Source organism: Thamnophis sirtalis, unplaced genomic scaffold (assembly GCF_051295495.1).
Source record: "Thamnophis sirtalis isolate CommonGarterSnake01/CBP01778 unplaced genomic scaffold, rThaSir2_p1.2 scaffold_4, whole genome shotgun sequence".
NCBI classification, from domain to species: domain Eukaryota; kingdom Metazoa; phylum Chordata; class Lepidosauria; order Squamata; family Natricidae; genus Thamnophis; species Thamnophis sirtalis.
Window position 1 is genome coordinate 139,147,380 of NW_028261384.1, and position 17,122 is coordinate 139,164,501.

At 48.7% G+C, this 17,122-nt stretch overlaps 1 protein-coding gene across 1 annotated transcript in view; it reads left to right on the top strand.

Annotated features, from left to right (window-relative positions):
• The window catches only part of LOC106541035 (capping protein, Arp2/3 and myosin-I linker protein 3), a 32,616-nt gene extending 19,547 nt beyond the window's left edge, over positions 1-13,069 (top strand). The window contains exons 11-14 of the mRNA XM_087715023.1: positions 6,810-6,967; positions 8,283-8,472; positions 11,436-11,546; positions 13,044-13,069. Coding sequence (XP_087571149.1) covers positions 6,810-6,967; positions 8,283-8,472; positions 11,436-11,546; positions 13,044-13,069 — 485 coding nt within the window. The remainder of the gene's footprint in view (positions 1-6,809; positions 6,968-8,282; positions 8,473-11,435; positions 11,547-13,043) is intronic.
• Positions 13,070-17,122: the final 4,053 nt, after the last annotated feature.

Sequence of the window (17,122 nt, forward strand, 5' to 3'; positions counted from 1 at the left end):
TTCTATTCTGAATTCTATTCCATTCCATTCCATTCCATTGTATTCTATTCTATTCTGAATTCTATTCCATTCCATTGCATTCTATTCTATTCTATTCTATTCTACTCTGAATTCTTTTCCATTCCATTCCATTGCATTCTATTCTATTCTATCCTATTCTGAATTCTATTCCATTCCATTGCATTCTATTCTATTCCATTCCATTGCATTCTATTCTATTCTGAATTCTATTCCATTCCATTCCATTGTATTCTATTCTATTCTGAATTCTATTCCATTCCATTGCATTCTATTCTATTCTATTCTATTCTACTCTGAATTCTTTTCCATTCCATTCCATTGCATTCTATTCTATTCTATCCTATTCTGAATTCTATTCCATTCCATTGCATTCTATTCTATTCCATTCCATTGCATTCTATTCTATTCCATTGCATTGCATTCTATTCTATTCTATTCTATTCTGAATTCTATTCCATTCCATTGCATTGCATTCTATTCTATTCTATTCTGAATTATATTCCATTCCATTGCATTCTATTCTATTCTATTCCATTCCATTGCATTCTATTCTATTCTGAATTCTATTCCATTCCATTGCATTCTATTCTATTCTATTCTACTCTGAATTCTTTTCCATTCCATTCTATTCTATTCTATTCTGAATTCTTTTCCATTCCATTGCATTCTATTCTATTCTATACCAAAGGTACAGATAGGTAATGATAAATCCAGAGTTGGTGAAACCTGGCTCCCAAACAGGAATTGCGAGAGAAAGACCTTGGTGTCCTAGTGGATCCCGTTGCAGCCACCACACTAAAAAAAAGATCTTGGGATTTTGGGAAAAGTGCAAAGAAGAGCAATTAAGATCATTAAAGGCCTGGAGACTAAAACATGTGAAAAACGGTTGTGGGATTTGGTTTTAGCCAGTCTAGATAAAAGAAGAATTATTATGGGTGAAATGATAGCAGTCTTCCAGTATTTGAGGGCCTGCCACAAAGAGGAGGGGGTCAATTTATTTTCCAAAGCACCAGAAGTCAGGACAAGAAGCAATGGATGGAAACTAATCAAGGAGAAAAAGCCACTTTGGAATTAAGGGGCAACTTCCTAACAGTGAGGACAATTAACCCGTGGAACAGCTTGCCACTAGAAGTTGTAGGGGCTCCATCCCTGGAGGTTTTTAAGAAAAAGACTGGACAGCCATCGGTCTGAATTAGTATAGGGTTGCCTGCTAGAGCAGAGGGTTGGGCTAGAAGACCTCCAAGGTCCCTTCCAGCTCTATTCTGATTTATTATACACTAAGGCAATTTCCTTTCCTTCCGAAAAAAAGATTTCCACTCCTGATTCAGAGAGGGCACCGACGGACGGGCGGAGGACCGAGTTGCTACAGCCGTCGCGCGTTCAAGGAGTAGCGCTGCCAGGCATGGAACGGGCTAAAGGTTGGAGTTTGGATGCTAAACTCGAGGTAACTGTCCGTCACGGGAACAAGGGCTGATTGTGGGAAAGGGGGAACACGCAGGGTCATTGGTTTAAGCGGAAAAAAATCACGTAATGGTGAGGCCGCAGCTGCCAGAAAGGCCAATGGCTAGGCTGCGCTAACAGAGCGATCGTGTTGTGGCCTGACAGCAACCAGTAGATTGGGGCAGCCGATTCGGACAGTGAGGAGGTTGGGGAGGAAGATGGACCAGTCCTGGAGTCTGGGGAAGGCTCTGATGAGGGCTCTGTGTCGGAGGCAGAGAGGGGGCCAGAGCCATATGCCGGTTATCAGCTGCCCTCAGAGTCAGACATCAGTGAGGCAGAAGAACAGCTGGAGCCTGTTCCTAGTGTGTGCAGAGTTGCCGGAGGAAGGGAAGAACTAAAGAACAGGGGTCGACTTGGGAATAAGGCCACAGGTGGACGATGAATGGCCCCTCCCAGAGGAAATAAAAGAGGAGCGCCAGGGGAGTGGAGTTTGCAGGAGACAATTAGTTCCCTTAATTGGTTCGGGACTCTCCGAGACTCCTTGCTGAGTTTTGAGGATCTCGGCCTGGCAGCTCTCCAAGCCAGATAAGGTCTGTGACCGTAAATCCTCCCTCGAAAGACTTCGCTGGATGGGAAGGAGCAGAATTCACGGTCAATTAATAAAAGGGTTTTTTGTCGGGACAAGGAGTTTGCTTCCTGCTCTTGGGAAGCCTCAGTCAGAACAGATAGAATCAAGATCACATGAAGTGTTAATATCGCTTTATAATGCCTTGGCTTTTTGTGCCGAAAGAGAGAGAAGAGAGGGAGGGAGGGAGGGAGGGGGGAGACCATTTTGGGCCTAGTAGGCCTCCCTGAAGCCTCCTGGGACCAAAAATGGGCCAGGGGGGCAGCGGTGTTGCACCCCTCCTGTCCCATGCCCCATTTTGGGCCTAGTAAGGCTCCCTATAGCCTCCTGAGACCAAAAGCGGCCCGCTAGGGGGGTGGGCCACAGGGGTGGACACCACACACCCTGAGCTCCCCCTGCCCCCCGTGCATGCACACATGACTCGCACCTCCACTCATGCATGCACACGCATCTCTCGCATGTGCCCTACGCATGCACACAGAGACTCGAAAATCAGCTGGCCAGTGGGAGGAACGCACGCACAACGGAGCTGGGCTGGGGCGATGGCTCGCGTGCCCGCAGAGAGGGCTCTGCGTGCCACCTGCAGCACGCGCGCCATAGGTTCGCCGTCCTGGGTCTAGGGTCTCCTGCATGAGCAGGGGGTTGGACTAGAAGACCTCCAAGGTCCCTTTGGTTATTCTGTTATTCTGGCCTGTGGGACGTAACTCCTCGGCTTTCTTCCTTGGGTAGAGCGTTGAAATGGAGCAAAGGACGGGAAGTCTAAGGGAGCAGCACAGGAGACGGTCTTCGGATGACACCGGTAGGAAGCATCATCTCCAACTTTCTCAGCTCGGGTCCCCCTCCCCTTACGAATTTGAATCTGGGGGCATCATGTGGCCAAAGGAAGCTCTTTTCAACGTACGGGTGACTTCAAGGGGTCTGCGGCTTAAAATCGGTTAAAAATCGGTTTAAAGTCAAAGAAGGAAGTGCTCTCCTGAAGGGGTTCTTTCCTAAAATTAATGTTCTATTTATTTGTCCTGCCTTTTCGACTCTAATTCAAGTGGGGGATGTACCTAATACTCTTTCCCGCGCCTGTTTTCCCCACAACAACAACTCTGCGAGGTGGGTTGACTTAGAGAGAGAGGGACTGGACCACTCAGTTGGCTTTTGTGCCTAAGGCAGGACTAGAACTCACTGTCACCTGGTGATTGGACTAAAGTCACCCAGCTGATTTTCATGGCTAAGGTGGGACTAGAACTCACTGTTGCCTGGTTGATTGGCTTAAAGTCACCCAGCTGATTTTCACAGCTAAGGTGGGAGTCGAACTCACTGTCACCTGGTGATTGGCCTAAAGTCACCCAGCTGATTTTCACGGCTAAGGTGGGACTAGAACTCACTGTCACCTGGTGATTGGCCCAAAATCAGCCAGCGGATTTTGTACCTTAATCAGGACTAGATTAGAACTCACTTTCTCCTGACAATTGGCTCCAAATCACCCAGTCGGCTTCATGCCTAAGGTAGAACTAGAACTCACTGTTGCCTGGTTGATTGGCTTAAAGTCACCCAGCTGATTTTCACAGCTAAGGTGGGAGTCGAACTCACTGTCGCCCGGTGATTGGCCTAAAGTCACCCAGGTGATTTTCATGGCTAAGGTGGGACTAGAACTCACTGTCACCTGGTGATTGGCCTAAAGTCACCCAGCGGACTTTTATACCTAAAACAGGTCTAGATTAGAACTCACTTTCTCCTGATAATTGGCTCCAAATCACCCAGTTGGCTTCATGCCTAAGATGGAACTAGATCTCACTGTCACCTGGTGATTGGTGCAAAGTCCCCGCAGTGGGCTTTTATGCCTAAAACAGGACTAGACTAGAACTCACAGTCTCCTGATAATTGGCCCCAAATTATCCACTTGACTTCATGCCTACATTGGGATTAGAACTCCCTGTCTCCAGGTTGATTGGCCCAAAGTCACCCGGCCGGCTTTCATGCCTAAGGTAGGACTAGAATTTCTCATCTCCTGGTTTCTAGGGCAGCATGTGATATTGATCGATGTTTATTTATTTTTCTTAAATCCACACAGGGCAAAGAGGATGGAGGCCTCACCCTCCCCTGCAGAGCTCCAAGCCAACCTTTGCCACCATCCGCCGGGCCGAAGCCAGCTGGGATATCGGTGGGTAGACGGACATTCCTAGAACTGCCCAATTTTGGGCCGACGTTTGAGCAAGTCTGGGCCAGAAATAACATCTGGAGGCCCAGCTAGCCTTTTTAAGAGCATTGGACTCCCAGAATTCCCCAGGCAGCAACGCTGGGAGTTGAAGTCCATTGGCCTTAAAATGGCCCCAGTTGGAAAACCCTTGTACTAGAATTAGGATAAGTTCTTCTTCTTTCTTCTTCCTCCTCCTCCTCCTCCTCCTCCTCCTCCTCCTCCTCCTCCTCCTCCTTCTTCCTCCTCCTCCTCCTCCTCCTCCTCCTCCTCTTCTTCTTCTCTTTCTCCTCCTCCTCTTCCTTCTCTTCTCCTCCTTCCTCCTTTTTCTCTTCCTCCTCCTCCTCTCCTCCTCCTCCTCTTCTTTTTCTTCTCTTCCTCCTTCCTCCTCCTCTTCTTCTTCACTTCCTCCTCCTCTTCTTCTCCTCCTCCTCTTCTTCTCTTCCTTCCTCCTCCTCCTCTTCTTCTTCACTTCCTCCTCCTCTTCTTCTCCTCCTCCCCTTCTCCTCCTCCTCCTCTTCTTTTTCTCTTCCTCCTCCTCCTTCTCCTCCTCTTTCCTCTTCCTCCTCCTCCTCTTCTTCTCTTCCTTCTCTTGTCCTCCTCCTCCTCTTCTTTTTCTTCTATTCCTCCCTCCTCCCTCTCTTCTTCTTCACTTCCTCCTCCTCCTCTTCTTCTCCTCCTTCTTCTCTTCTCCTCCCCCTCTTCTTTTTCTCTTCCTCCTCCTCCTCCTTCTCCTCCTCTTTCCTCCTCCTCCTCTTCTTGTCTTCCTTCTCTTGTCCTCCTCCTCCTTCCTCCTCCTCCTCTTCTTCTCTTCCTCCTTCTCCTCTTCTTTTTCTCTTCCTCCTCCTCCTCCTCTTCTCCTCCTCCTCCTCTTTCCTCCTCCTCCTCTTCTTCTCTTCTTCTCCTCCTCCTTCTCTTCTTCTCCTCCTCCTCTTCTTCTTCACTTCCTCTTCTCTTCTTCTCCTCCTCCTTCTCTTCTCCTCCTCCTCCTCTTCTTTTTCTACTCCTCCTCCCTTCTCCTCCTGTAATTCTTCTTCTTCTCTTCCTCTTCTTCTTCTCTCCTTCCTCTCCTCCTCCTCCTCCTCCTCCTCCTCTTCTTATACATGTATGTATGTATGTATATTCCAGCATAACTCTGGAACGCCTTGAGCAACTTCAACCTAACTTGATACACAGATGACTTACTCTCTGGAAACAAATATTGTGGGGGTAAGACGCCCCTAACACCCCTCGGGGTGTGCGTGTCCATGTGTGTGTGTTCCAGCATAACTCCAGAATGCCTGGGCTGCTGAATTATATCTATAGTGTCACAGGACTTTTGACAGTGATAGGATTTTGGATTAACTTACTGTTGTGCCTTAAAATGGCTTCTACTGTACAGCACAGTGGAGTTGTCATAGTAACGGCTTCGCAGGGCTCCCTCTAATACAGGATTGGGATAAATATGTACCGGGGCTACGCTGAGTTATCAGTTATAGTAGGAAAAAATACCTTTTGAACCTGGTAAACGATGCAGCTATTTGTCATTTAGTAACTGTCTGAAGTTATAGTGGCACTGAAAAAAGGGATGTACTGGAAAAAGCGGCCTATGACCATGTTTCACACTTACGACCGTTGGAGCAATCTCCGTGGTCGTGGGATTAAAATTTGGACATTTGGCAACTGACACGTAATTATGACGGTTGTAGTGTCCCGGGCTCCCTGCTGACCAGCCAAGTCAACAGGGAAGCCCGATTCACTTAATAACCACGTTACTGACTTAACCACTGCAGTGATTCACTTAACAACCGCAGCAAGAAAGGTTGTAAAATGAGGCAAGAGGCACTTAACACCTGTCTTGCTTTACAACAGAAGATTTGGGGCTGGCCAAAGGAGATCGCATAACCCCGGGAGCCTGAAACCGTCGTAAATATGAGTCAGTGGCCAAGCATCTGAATTGTGATTTTGTGACCAGGGGAATGCTACAAATGTCTTGAGTGCCAAAATGATCCTAAATCCTTTTTTCAATGCCGTTGTATCTTTGAACAGTCATTAAACCAACGGTTGTAAATCAAGGACTATCTGCAGTTTGAATTACAGGTAGTCCTCTACTTAACGACCGCAACTGAGCCCAAAAATGATGTTGCAAAGTGGGGGGAAAATGGTGACACCAATCTGTGCTGTTTTACACTTTTCTCGCCGCCACGTTTCTTAAGTGAATCACTGCCGTTATTAAATGAGTAACACGGTTGCTAAGTGAATCCGGCTTCTCCGTTGACTTTGCTTGCCGGAAGGTTGCCAAAGGACGCCTGACCTCTGCCACCGTCGTAAAGACGAGTCGGTGGTCAAGCATTCCGAACGTAAATCGCCTGACCCTGCGGGTGCCGCAACGGACGTAAGTGTGGAACACGGTCACAATCCGCTTTTTCCAGTATCGTCGTAACCTCAAATGCTCATTCAATGAATGGTCGTAAATCGAAGACTCTCTGTAGTTCGAATTCGTTGAATGAATTCTTGGTGGTCGATGGATTCTGTGTTCGTCTTCTCCCAACTCTGCAGCTGAAGAGAGCACCTCGCGGGAATGTGGGGGCAAAGACCCCCTGCGAGAACCCACCCTCGACGAAAAGCAAATGGGGGCCGACGAGAGAGGCGTGATGGGGGGCACACCAAATTCCGAGAAGGACCGTCTGACGACACCAGCCGGTGTAAAGCAACAGGTATTTTTGAATTCAAGGGTCGGGAGCAGTAATGGGTTGCAGCCGGTACGTCCCGGTACGGGTGTACTGGAGCCTAGCCGGAGCACCGGATACTGTTCTGGTACGGTGCTCCGGAGGGTCCACCCGCCCGGCTGAACTCCTTACCTGTCTTTTAAGGCTTCCGTGTTTCCGTGCTTCCGTGCATGCGCATGGCGCCTACAGCGTCGCGCGACACTCACGGAGGCGCTAAGACGCATGCGTGCACTGTGCACATGTACACTGCGCGCGTCCATGTGGACGCTGCCAGACCCGTTCCATACCGGTTGGAACGGGATCCGGAACCCACCAGTGGTCGGGAGGTAATTATCTTGGGGTTCCGGGGGGGGGCGTGAAGGACCACAATTGAGACTGGAACATCTGTCGCTAAGCAAGTCGGTTTTTAAGCCAGGCATGCCCAATTTTACTACAGGTACCGTAATCCTCGCCGTACAACAGTGCCTTTAACGACCATTCAAAATTCACATCTCAATTCAATCCAGAGTTCCAAATTTGGGATCAAAATTCAGAACGCTTGGCAACTGACTCGTATTTATGACGGTCGCAGTGTCCCGAGGGTGTGTGTCACGTGATCCCTTTGGGCGAACCTCCGACAAGCAAAATCAACAAGGAAAGTCAGGTTGACTTAACAACTGGGTTACCAAATTATCAACTGCGGTGATTGACTTAACAACTGTGGCGAGGAAGGTCGTAAAATGGGTCGAAACCCACTCAACAAATGTTTTTGCTTAACAACAAAAATTTGGGGCTCAGTTGTGGTCGTAGGTCAAGGACTGCCCGTAGTTTTTCGCCACGGTTGTTCAATGAATCATCCCGGTAAGTGACTCGTCCAGTCGTTAAGCGAATCCAGCTTCCCTTATTGTCTTTGCCACCTGGGGAGGTCACAAATGGCAATTACGTGATCCCCAGGTGCTACGACGGTCATAAATACAAGCTCCTTTACCAAACACCCAAATTTTGAACATGTGACCACGGGGATGATGGTTGTAAGTGTGAGGAACAGGTCATAAGTTGCTTTTTTCAGTGCTGTCATCACTAAATGAATGGTTTATGGCGGGCTGGGGAATTCTGGGAATTGAAGTCCTCACAAGTAGCCAAGGTTAGGAGACCTTGCTCTGGAGGTTGAAAACTACTATTCCCAGCATTCCAAGCTGGCTGGGTTTTCTGGGAATTGTAGTCCAGTAGTAACCGGAAGCCTTTTCTGCCAAATGGCTGAGAAATTTCTATTATTTTTTCCCCGTCCTTTCATATGTCCATATCTTCCACTTTCACTTCTCAGCAATTCAGGGATCTCTCTTCCACGCCACGTCCTCCCAAGCCGGTTGCCCTCCCCAGGGGCCGGAAGACCCCCAGCCAACCCGAGAGAAGTCGCAGCAATGAAGAAGGCAGTGGAGCCGTTCTAGAAGATTCCTGCACCTTTCCTCCCGTCGCTCAACCCCGGCGTAGACCCAAGGAGCAGGAAAACGAAGGTGAAGAGACACCGAGGTCTTAAGACAAAATCTCGATTGATATGAAGAGCCGAGGTGGCGCAGTGGTTAGGGTGTGCAGTACTGCAGGCCACTTCAGCTGACTGTTATCTGCAGTTCAGCGGTTCTAATCTCACCGGCTCAAGGTTGACTCAGCCTTCTATCCTTCCGAGGTGGGTGAAATGAGGACCCAGACTGTGGGGGCAATATGCTGACTCTGTAAACCGCTTAGAGAAGGCTGAAAGCCCTATGAAGCGGTATATAAGTCTAACTGCTATTGCTATGACTCAGATCCTGGATTAGTAATAGGATTTTCTCTGTGGTACAGTTAGTCCCCGACTTATGACCACAGTTGAGCCCGAAATTTCCACTGCTAAGCGAGACCGTTGTTAAGTGAGCTGTGTGACACTTTTACAACCGTTGTCGCCACAGTTGTTAAGCGAATCACTGTGCTTGTTAGGTTAGTAACACGGTTGTTAAGTGAATTGGGCTTCCGCCATTGATTTTTCTTGCCATAAGGTCGCAAAAGACAATCATGTGACCCAGAGATACGGAATCCGTCATAAATAGCAATAGCAGTAGACTTATATACCGCTTCATAGGGCTTTCAGCCCTCTCTAAGCGGTTTACAGAGAGTCAGCATATCACCCCCAACAATCCGGGTCCTCATTTTACCCACCTCGGAAGGATGGAAGGCTGAGTCAACCCTGAGCCGGTGAGATTTGAACCGCTGAACTGCTGATCTAGCAGTAGCCTGCAGTGCTGCATTTAACCACTGCGCCACCTCGGCTCTTCAGACAGGCCAATTGCCAAGCATTCAAATTTTGTCCTCATGAACCCAGGGACACTACAGTGATTGAAAGTGTGAAGAATTGTCATAAGGACTTTTTTTCAATGCTGTTGTAACGGTCACTAGACAAATTGTTGTAAATCGAGGCTACCGGTATAGGAGAAAAAGAGATGGAGAGATACAATACTCGCAGTCCTCAACTTATGACTACAATTGAGCCCCAAATTTCTGTTGTGAAGTGTTGTGGCCCGCTGGCATCCAGCAGAGCTGGCAGCAGCGTCGGACAGTGAGGAGGTTGGGGAGGAACATGGGCCAGTCCTGGGGGGTTGAGGAAAGCTCAGACGAGGGCTCTGCATCGGAGGCAGAGAGGGAGTTAGACAGCAGTGAGGCAGAAGAACAGCTGGAGCCTGTTCCCAGTGTGCGCATGCGCAGAGTTGCCAGAAGTCAAGAACAACTAAGAAAGCAGGATCGACTTAAGAGTAAAGCAGTGGTGGGTTGCGACCGGTACGTACCAGTGTCTGCCGGGAGCACTGGGTACCGTTCCGGTACGGTGCTCCAGAGGGCCCGCCCGCCCGCCGGCCATCCTTACCTGTATTTGAGCTCTTTGGGGCTTCCACACTCATGCACGGAGTGTACGGCGCCTGCGCGACGCTCCACCGAGCAACTGGAGCATCGCGGACGTGTTGCGGAGCGTCACGTACAATGAGTACGTGCGCTCACGTACTGCGCATGTTCATGTGGACGCCGGGCCCCATTGCACCGTACCGGTTGCAACGGGATCTGGAACCCACCGCTGGAGTAAAGCCACACCTTGGAGGTGATTGGCCCCTCCCATAAGAAACAAAAAAGGAACCAACGGGAAATGGGCTTTTGCAGGAAACAATTCGTTCATTCAGTCCAGAGGTGGATTTCTGCCGGTTCACCCCAAATTAGGCGAACCGGTTGTGGCGGCGGCGAGAGGCTCTGCCCACCCGCCCGGACGCTTCTGCGAAACGAGCGAACCAGTAATGAAATAAATTGAAACCCACCACTGATTCAGTTGTGTCAAAAGTAGGAAGTTCTGTTTATGACTATAAGAGACTCTGTGCCACATTTGCGTCGCCCTGTGTTTGGAAACGAATTGTCTGGCAGCGCTCCAAACGAGATAAGGTGCGTGTGGATAAACATTCCTTTGAAAGACTTTTTGCTCAGCGATGGGGACTGGGAATGAAAGGAATTCGCAATCGTGTCAATAAAAGAGGTTTTGTCGGGACCAAGACTTTGCTTTTTTGATTTCTAAGGAAGCCTGGGTCAGAACATGAAGTGAAACATTTGTTAAGTGGATTTTGCCCCATTTTACGACCTGTCTTGCTACGCTCGTTAAGTGAATCACTGCAATTGATAAGTTAGTAACCTGGTTCTTAAGTGAATCTGGCTTCCCCATGGACTTTGCTTGCGAGAAGGTCCCATAAGAGGATCACATGACTCCAGGACACTGCAACCGTCATAAATAGGAGTCAGTTGCCGAGCAACTTAATTTTGATCACATGATCATGGGAATGCTGCAAAGAACATAACTGTGAAAAATAGGGTTCACCGACAAATGCGCGCCCGACAAATGCGTGCCGACAAAACCGCCGTGACAAAACGGCAATGTGGAAAGCGCGCCCACTAAAGCGTGTCGACAAATGCGCGCTGACAAAAGCACACCATCGAAAACAATGTGAAAACAACGGTAACAACGGTAACAACCCTAACCCTAAACCTAACCCTAACCTTAACCCTAACCCTAACCCTAATCCTAACCTAAAAACCCTAATCACGCTTTTGTGGGCGTGGTGTTGTCGACGCGCTTTAGTGGACGTGCTTTCAATGTCGCCGTTTTTTCGGCGCGCATTTGTCGGATCACGAAAAATAGTAATAAGTCACATTTTTCAGGGCCATTGTAACTTCGAATGGTTACTAAACAAACTGTTATAAGTCGAGGATTACCTGTATTATTTATTAAACACTTACTTAAACCTTTCCAGCAGGAGACAGCAAAGAGCAACCCGGGAAAAATTATGAATGCTCTGCTGCCCTCTAGTGGCCCCCAGAATTATTATTTTCCTTTTTGTAACATCCCGGAGAGGGTCACCTTAACCAACAAGTTCTCTCTGGGGCTCAGGACTCTCTGATGCTCCTCTTTCCATTCCAGGGGAACCCGAGCCAGGACGGAAGACGGCGCCTCTCAAACCAAAGAGAACACGGCGGGCACAGTCCTGCGACAAGCTGGAATCCGATCGGGGACGGAACGCGGGATCTGGAGGTAAGACAGAGCTGGTATTCCCACGCTCGTGGGATCCAGAAGTGGGGGGAGGTTGGAGCGAGGAGCAGCGAAGCTGTAGGGAAGGAGTGACAGAAAACTGGGGGTGGAGTCAGAAGAGGAATCAGCCTAGAATCTCTACGTAGCCGCAAATGAACTAAGTCGAACTTCTTTAAATTTTCGTGGTTAGTTGGGAAGATTCCTGCGCATAGGCTTTCAGCAATAGAGCAGTTAAATTGAACCCTCGTATGTGACAAAATGTTTTTTCAGGAAACAAACAAACTGGGTTGAACTGGGATAGGCGGTACAGATTTGCTGGTGAAGGGAAAAGCCCTCGGCGCATGCTCTTGTTTGTACAGGTAGTCCTCGACTCACAACCATTCATTTAGTGACCGTTCGATGTTACAACAGTGTCAGTGGTGGGTTCCGCTCCCCGTCGCTATTGGTACGCCGCGCACAGGGCTGGGCGTCCCAGTTGTGCACACACGCTGTGCAGGCATACACACGCCACCACCCCTGCGACACCCAGCTGCTCGGTGAAGGCGCCGCATGCTGTGTGCGCGTGAGCAATTGGCCACAGGTATGGAACATGGATGGACTGGTGATCCAAACAAGCCACCGTACCGGTACATTGGCTGCTGCTCCCGGCTACTACTGGTACGGCCGTACCGGTCCGTACCAGCTGGAACCCACCACTGAACAGCCCTGGAAAAAAAGGGACTGATGACTTCTGTTCACACTTATGACGGTTGCAGCATCCCCAAGGTCCCATGATCAAAATCCAGCCACTCGGCCACTGGCCTATATTTACAACGGTTGGTGTGCCCCGGCGGTCATCTGATCCCCTTTTGTGACTTTCTGACAAAAAAAATTCGGTGGGGAAGCCAGATTCGCTGAATAATCAAGTTGCTAACTGAACTGCAGTTGATTCACTCCCGGAGCAAAATTCACTTCACGGTCTCGCTTCGCGACGAGAAATTTGGAGCTCCGTTGTGGTCGTATGTCGAGGACTGCCTGTGCGCCTGCTGTATGTATACTGCGAATATTTGTGAATCTTTGCGAAATTTCGTAAAAACTTTGTGTAACTTATTCCTCGGGAAGTCGGAAAGACGAGGCTCACCAGGGAAGCCACCGGCTCACGCGGGGAATCCCACAGCGATTGAAGAGGCGAGCTTTCGGTGTCGTGACCCTCCCCTTCGAACCCCGGTTCCCCTCCCCCTGGCTAACTCCATCTCTCTCCCCCTGTCTCCCCCACCTCAATTTCCCACCCAGGTGCCAGTGACTTCCCTCTGCCTGACCCACCTCCTCCTCCCCCTCTACTCGACCCGCCCGGCTGGAAATCTCGCCCCGCTCTTCCTCCTCCTCCTCCTTCTCATCTCTTTTCAGCAGACCGGCATGGAGGTATGTATGGATGACCTTCGGGGAGAACCACCCCCCAGGGTTGGGAGGGGGGCATCGCTCCAATATTTCTCTCCTTTGATCGTCTTTTCTTTCCCGCAGGAAGTCCCCGAACTGGGGCAGAGTGACGGAGAGACCCCCTTCCTGGAGGGGATATCGAGTCGAATCTCTGAAAACTTCCCACCGTCTGGCCGGAAGATCGAGGGGGAGGGGCAAACCATGGGGAGGGTCTCCTCCAAGCTGCTCCCCCTACCCCAAAAAGAGGTTCCAAAAAGTTCCTAGTGGAATTCTTTCATTCGTTCCTTCCTTCCATTTGTGCCTCTTCTCTGACTTTTGGTCAAAAGCCCACCCCTCTCATGCCTGGGGTGGGGTGGGGATTCTCGTCCCCCCCCACCCCCCCCAGATTTGTTTTTAACCAGGGTGGTGAGAAAAATAACAAAGCCACAAAATAGTCTCCTTTCCACCTGTCCCCGTAAGGGGAGGAGCCCCCCTTCTCTTAGTCCTTCCCTTCCCCGAATCTCTTCCTTTCCTCTGGACCCCGATTCCCTTCCCCTCCCCATCCTGTGTCCCCCCTCCCCCATCCTGGTGGTCCTGGGTTTCAAACCTGCCTCCCCCCCTCATCCCCGCCTGCCCGCCATCCTTCTTCTTCCCTCCGCCGTTTATTTTCAGCTTGTATAAAAGAAAAGAGAACCGTAATAAATTATATATGGACGTTTAAAAATATATATATTGAGTCTCGGGCTGTTTTCTCCTAGGAAAATTCTACCTTCCCCCCTCTGGGGCGATTCCCACCTATCTCAGGGGTTGTTGAACGATACAGATAGGCCTCAACTTACGACCATTTCTTTAAGGGACTGTTCGAAGTTCCAACAGCTCTGAAAAATGTGACTTATGACCGTTTTTCGCACTTAACCAACGTCTTTTAACGACCCGATAATCCCTTGTGAGGTGGAGTCTGGGCGACTGAATGGAGCTAGCAGAGTATTTAGTGGCCGGATGCCTTTCCCTGTTGCCAATGTGGAGTTTTGTTCAGCAGATATATATTCTCATTGTGCCTGGAGAGAGAAATATCTGTCTCTGCCTCCTAGGATCGAACTCACAGCCTCGATTGTGAGGTGAGAACTCCACCTTTATGCCACTGAAACACTCTGTTTTTCGCGCTTAATGACCATTGTAAAATCCCTTTAGTCACGTGATCAAAATCCAGCCAGCAACTGACTCATATTTATGACGGTTTCAGTGTTCCTGGGTCACGGGATTCCCCTTTTTTGGGACCTTCTAAGGGAAGCCAGATTCACTTAAAAACCGTGTGCCTGACTTAACCACGGTGGTGATTCACTTAACCGCTGTGGCCAGAAAAGGTTGAAAGAGGGAAGTGGGGGGAGAGAGAGAAATGGAAGGGACAAAGGAAGAAAAGATGGGGAGGGAATGAAAGAAGGAAGGAAGGGAAAGGGAAGAAAATGGAGCAAGTGAGGGGAGGAAGAAAGGAGGGAAAGAAGGAAAAGAAAGGAAAAAAGGAGGGAAGGAACGGAAAGAAGAAAAATGGGAGAAAATAGAGAGGTAGGGAAGGAAGGAGGGAAAGAAGGCAAAAGGGAAGAAAATGGAGGGAAGGAAGGGAAAGAAAGGAAAGAAAATGGGGAGAGGGAGGGGAGGACGAAAGGAGGGAAAGAAGGAAAAGAAAGGGAAGAAAAGGAAGGGAAGGAAGTAAGGAACGGAAAGAAGAAAAAGGCAAGAAAATGGAGTGAGGAAGGGAAGGAGGGAAAGAAGGCAAAAGGGAAGAAAATGGAGGGAAGGGAAAGAAGAAAAAGAAAGGGAAGAAAATGGAGAGAGGGAGGGAAGGAAGAAAGGAGGGAAAGAAGGAAAAGAAAGGGAAGAAAATGGAGGGAATGAAGGAAGAGAAAGAGGAAAAAGAAAGGGGGAAAAAGGGAGGAAAGGAAGGAAGGGAAAGAAGAAAAAGAAAGGGAAGAAAATGGAGAGAAGGAAGGAAGGGAAAGGAAAAAGAAAGGGAAGAAAATGGGGAGAGGGAGGGGAGGAAGAAAGGAGGGAAAGAAGGAAAAGAAAGGGAAGGAAGTAAGGAACGGAAAGAAGAAAAACGCAAGAAAATGGAGTGAGGAAGAGAAGGAGGAAAGAAGGAAAAAGGGAAGAAAATGGAGGGAAGGAAGAGAAAGAGGAAAAAGAAAGTGAAGAAAATGGAGGGAAGGAAGGAAGAGAAAGAGGAAAAAGAGAGGGAAGAAAATGGAGGGAAGGAAGGAAGAGAAAGAGGAAAAAGAAAGGGAAGAAAATGGAGGGAAGGAAGGAAGAGAAAGAGGAAAAAGAGAGGGAAGAAAATGGAGGGAAGGAAGGAAGGAACTCTGGCAAGAAAAGTCATAAAATGGGGCAAAAGTGGATTTCAGATTTTGTTACCATCAGGTTGCCCGCACGCGCCCCGCTCACTTCCCTTTCTGCGCATGTGCCCGGCTTCCGGGCATGCGCTTTGCTTGCGCAGGGGACTTCCGCACATGCGCCTGGCCTCAAAAAACATGTCTAAATAGGACGGCATAGAGCCGGGGCAGGTGGGCAGGCCCACCCGTGATTTCTGCCACCGATCCGGGCGAACCGATCCAAACCGTCTGGATCTCAACCTCTGGACAAAACTCCCGACTCTGTGATCGGAAGGCAAGGGAGAGGTGGATCTGTGATATTCTGAATCAGCCAGCAGATGGCAGCAGTGGTGCTGCAGAAAGATCTGGCTGAGAACCTCAAGTGAAGAATTGATTCTGCCTTTTTTCCATTCTTGTTTTCTTTTCTTTAAAAATCTCTGCTTTCCAGCAACTTTACTTCCTTCCTTCCTTGCTTCCTTCCCCCCTCCTTTCCCTCTCCTTTCCTCTCATTTTCTTCCCTTTTCCTTCTTTCTCTCCTCCCTCCCTCCCCTTTTCTTTTTTCTTTCCTCCCTTCTTTCCCTCCCTCCTTCCCTTCCTTCTTTTCTTCCTTCCCTCCTGCCTTCCCTCTAATATTCTTTCCTTTCCTCCCTCCCTTCTTTCCTTCCTTTCCTCCCTCCTTTCCTCTCATTTTCTTCCCTTTTCCTTCTTTCTCTCCTCCCTTCCCTTTTCTTTTTTCTTTCCGTCCTTCTTTCCTCCCTCCTTCCCTTCCTTCTTTTCTTCCTTCCTTCCTGCCTTCCCTCTAATTTTCTTTCCTTTTCCTACTTTCCTCCCTCCCTCCCTTCCCTCCCTCCCTTTCCTTTTCCTTCTTTCTTCCCTCCCTCCCTCTCTCCCTTCTTTCCTTCCCTCCCTCCTTCCCTCCCATTTTCTTCCCCTTTCCTTCTCCTTCTCCTCTCTCTTCATTCCACTCCTCCTTATCCTCCTCATCTTCCCCCCTTACCCTCTCTCCTATCCCTCTCTTCCATCTTTCTTCTCTCCTCTGTTTCCCACTCTTCCTCCCATTGGTGTATTTCAGCTTCTGAGCAAACTCCCTTCTATGTTGATGGTATTTATGCTTCCATATCAATATACTTAACCTATCTTGGTTTTAAAGAAAAAATAAGAGAAGACAGTATATAGGTGCAATCATATTACTTTAAAATCTAACACCCCTCGTCAAGCCTAATATACATCCCTCCTGCTATAGGGTCTCCTGCCTGAACAGGGGGCTGGACTAGAAGACCTCCAAGGTCCCTTCCGACTTTATTATCAACTCTATATTCTTCTTAGATCCCACAGATACTAGGTAGTCCTCTACTTAGGACCGCCATTCAGCCCAATTTTTTTTGTTGCTAAGCGAGATCGTTGCGAAGTGAGCTTTGCTGAATTTTATGAACTTTCTGGCCACCGTTGCTAAGTGAATCACTGAGGTTGTTAAGTTAATAACACGGTTGTTAAGCGAACCTGGGATCAGGGGACACCACAACCGGCCTAAGTACATGCCAGTTGCCAAGCCTCTGAATTTTGACATGTGCCAATTGGAATACGGTCGTAAGTATGAAAGACGGTGCGAAGTCGCTTTTTTCAGTGTCGTCATAACTTGGGACGGTCACTGAGTGAACTGTTGAGTGTCGAAGACCACCTTTATCCACAAATAGTCACCTTTATTTTTTTCCCAACCATCCAACCTGGAGAGGAGACGGTCTGACAATTACAGAAACTGAAAAGCAAACTCGATATCTTTCTGAGTTTTCAAGGCAAACGAATTTATATTTTTTTATTTTT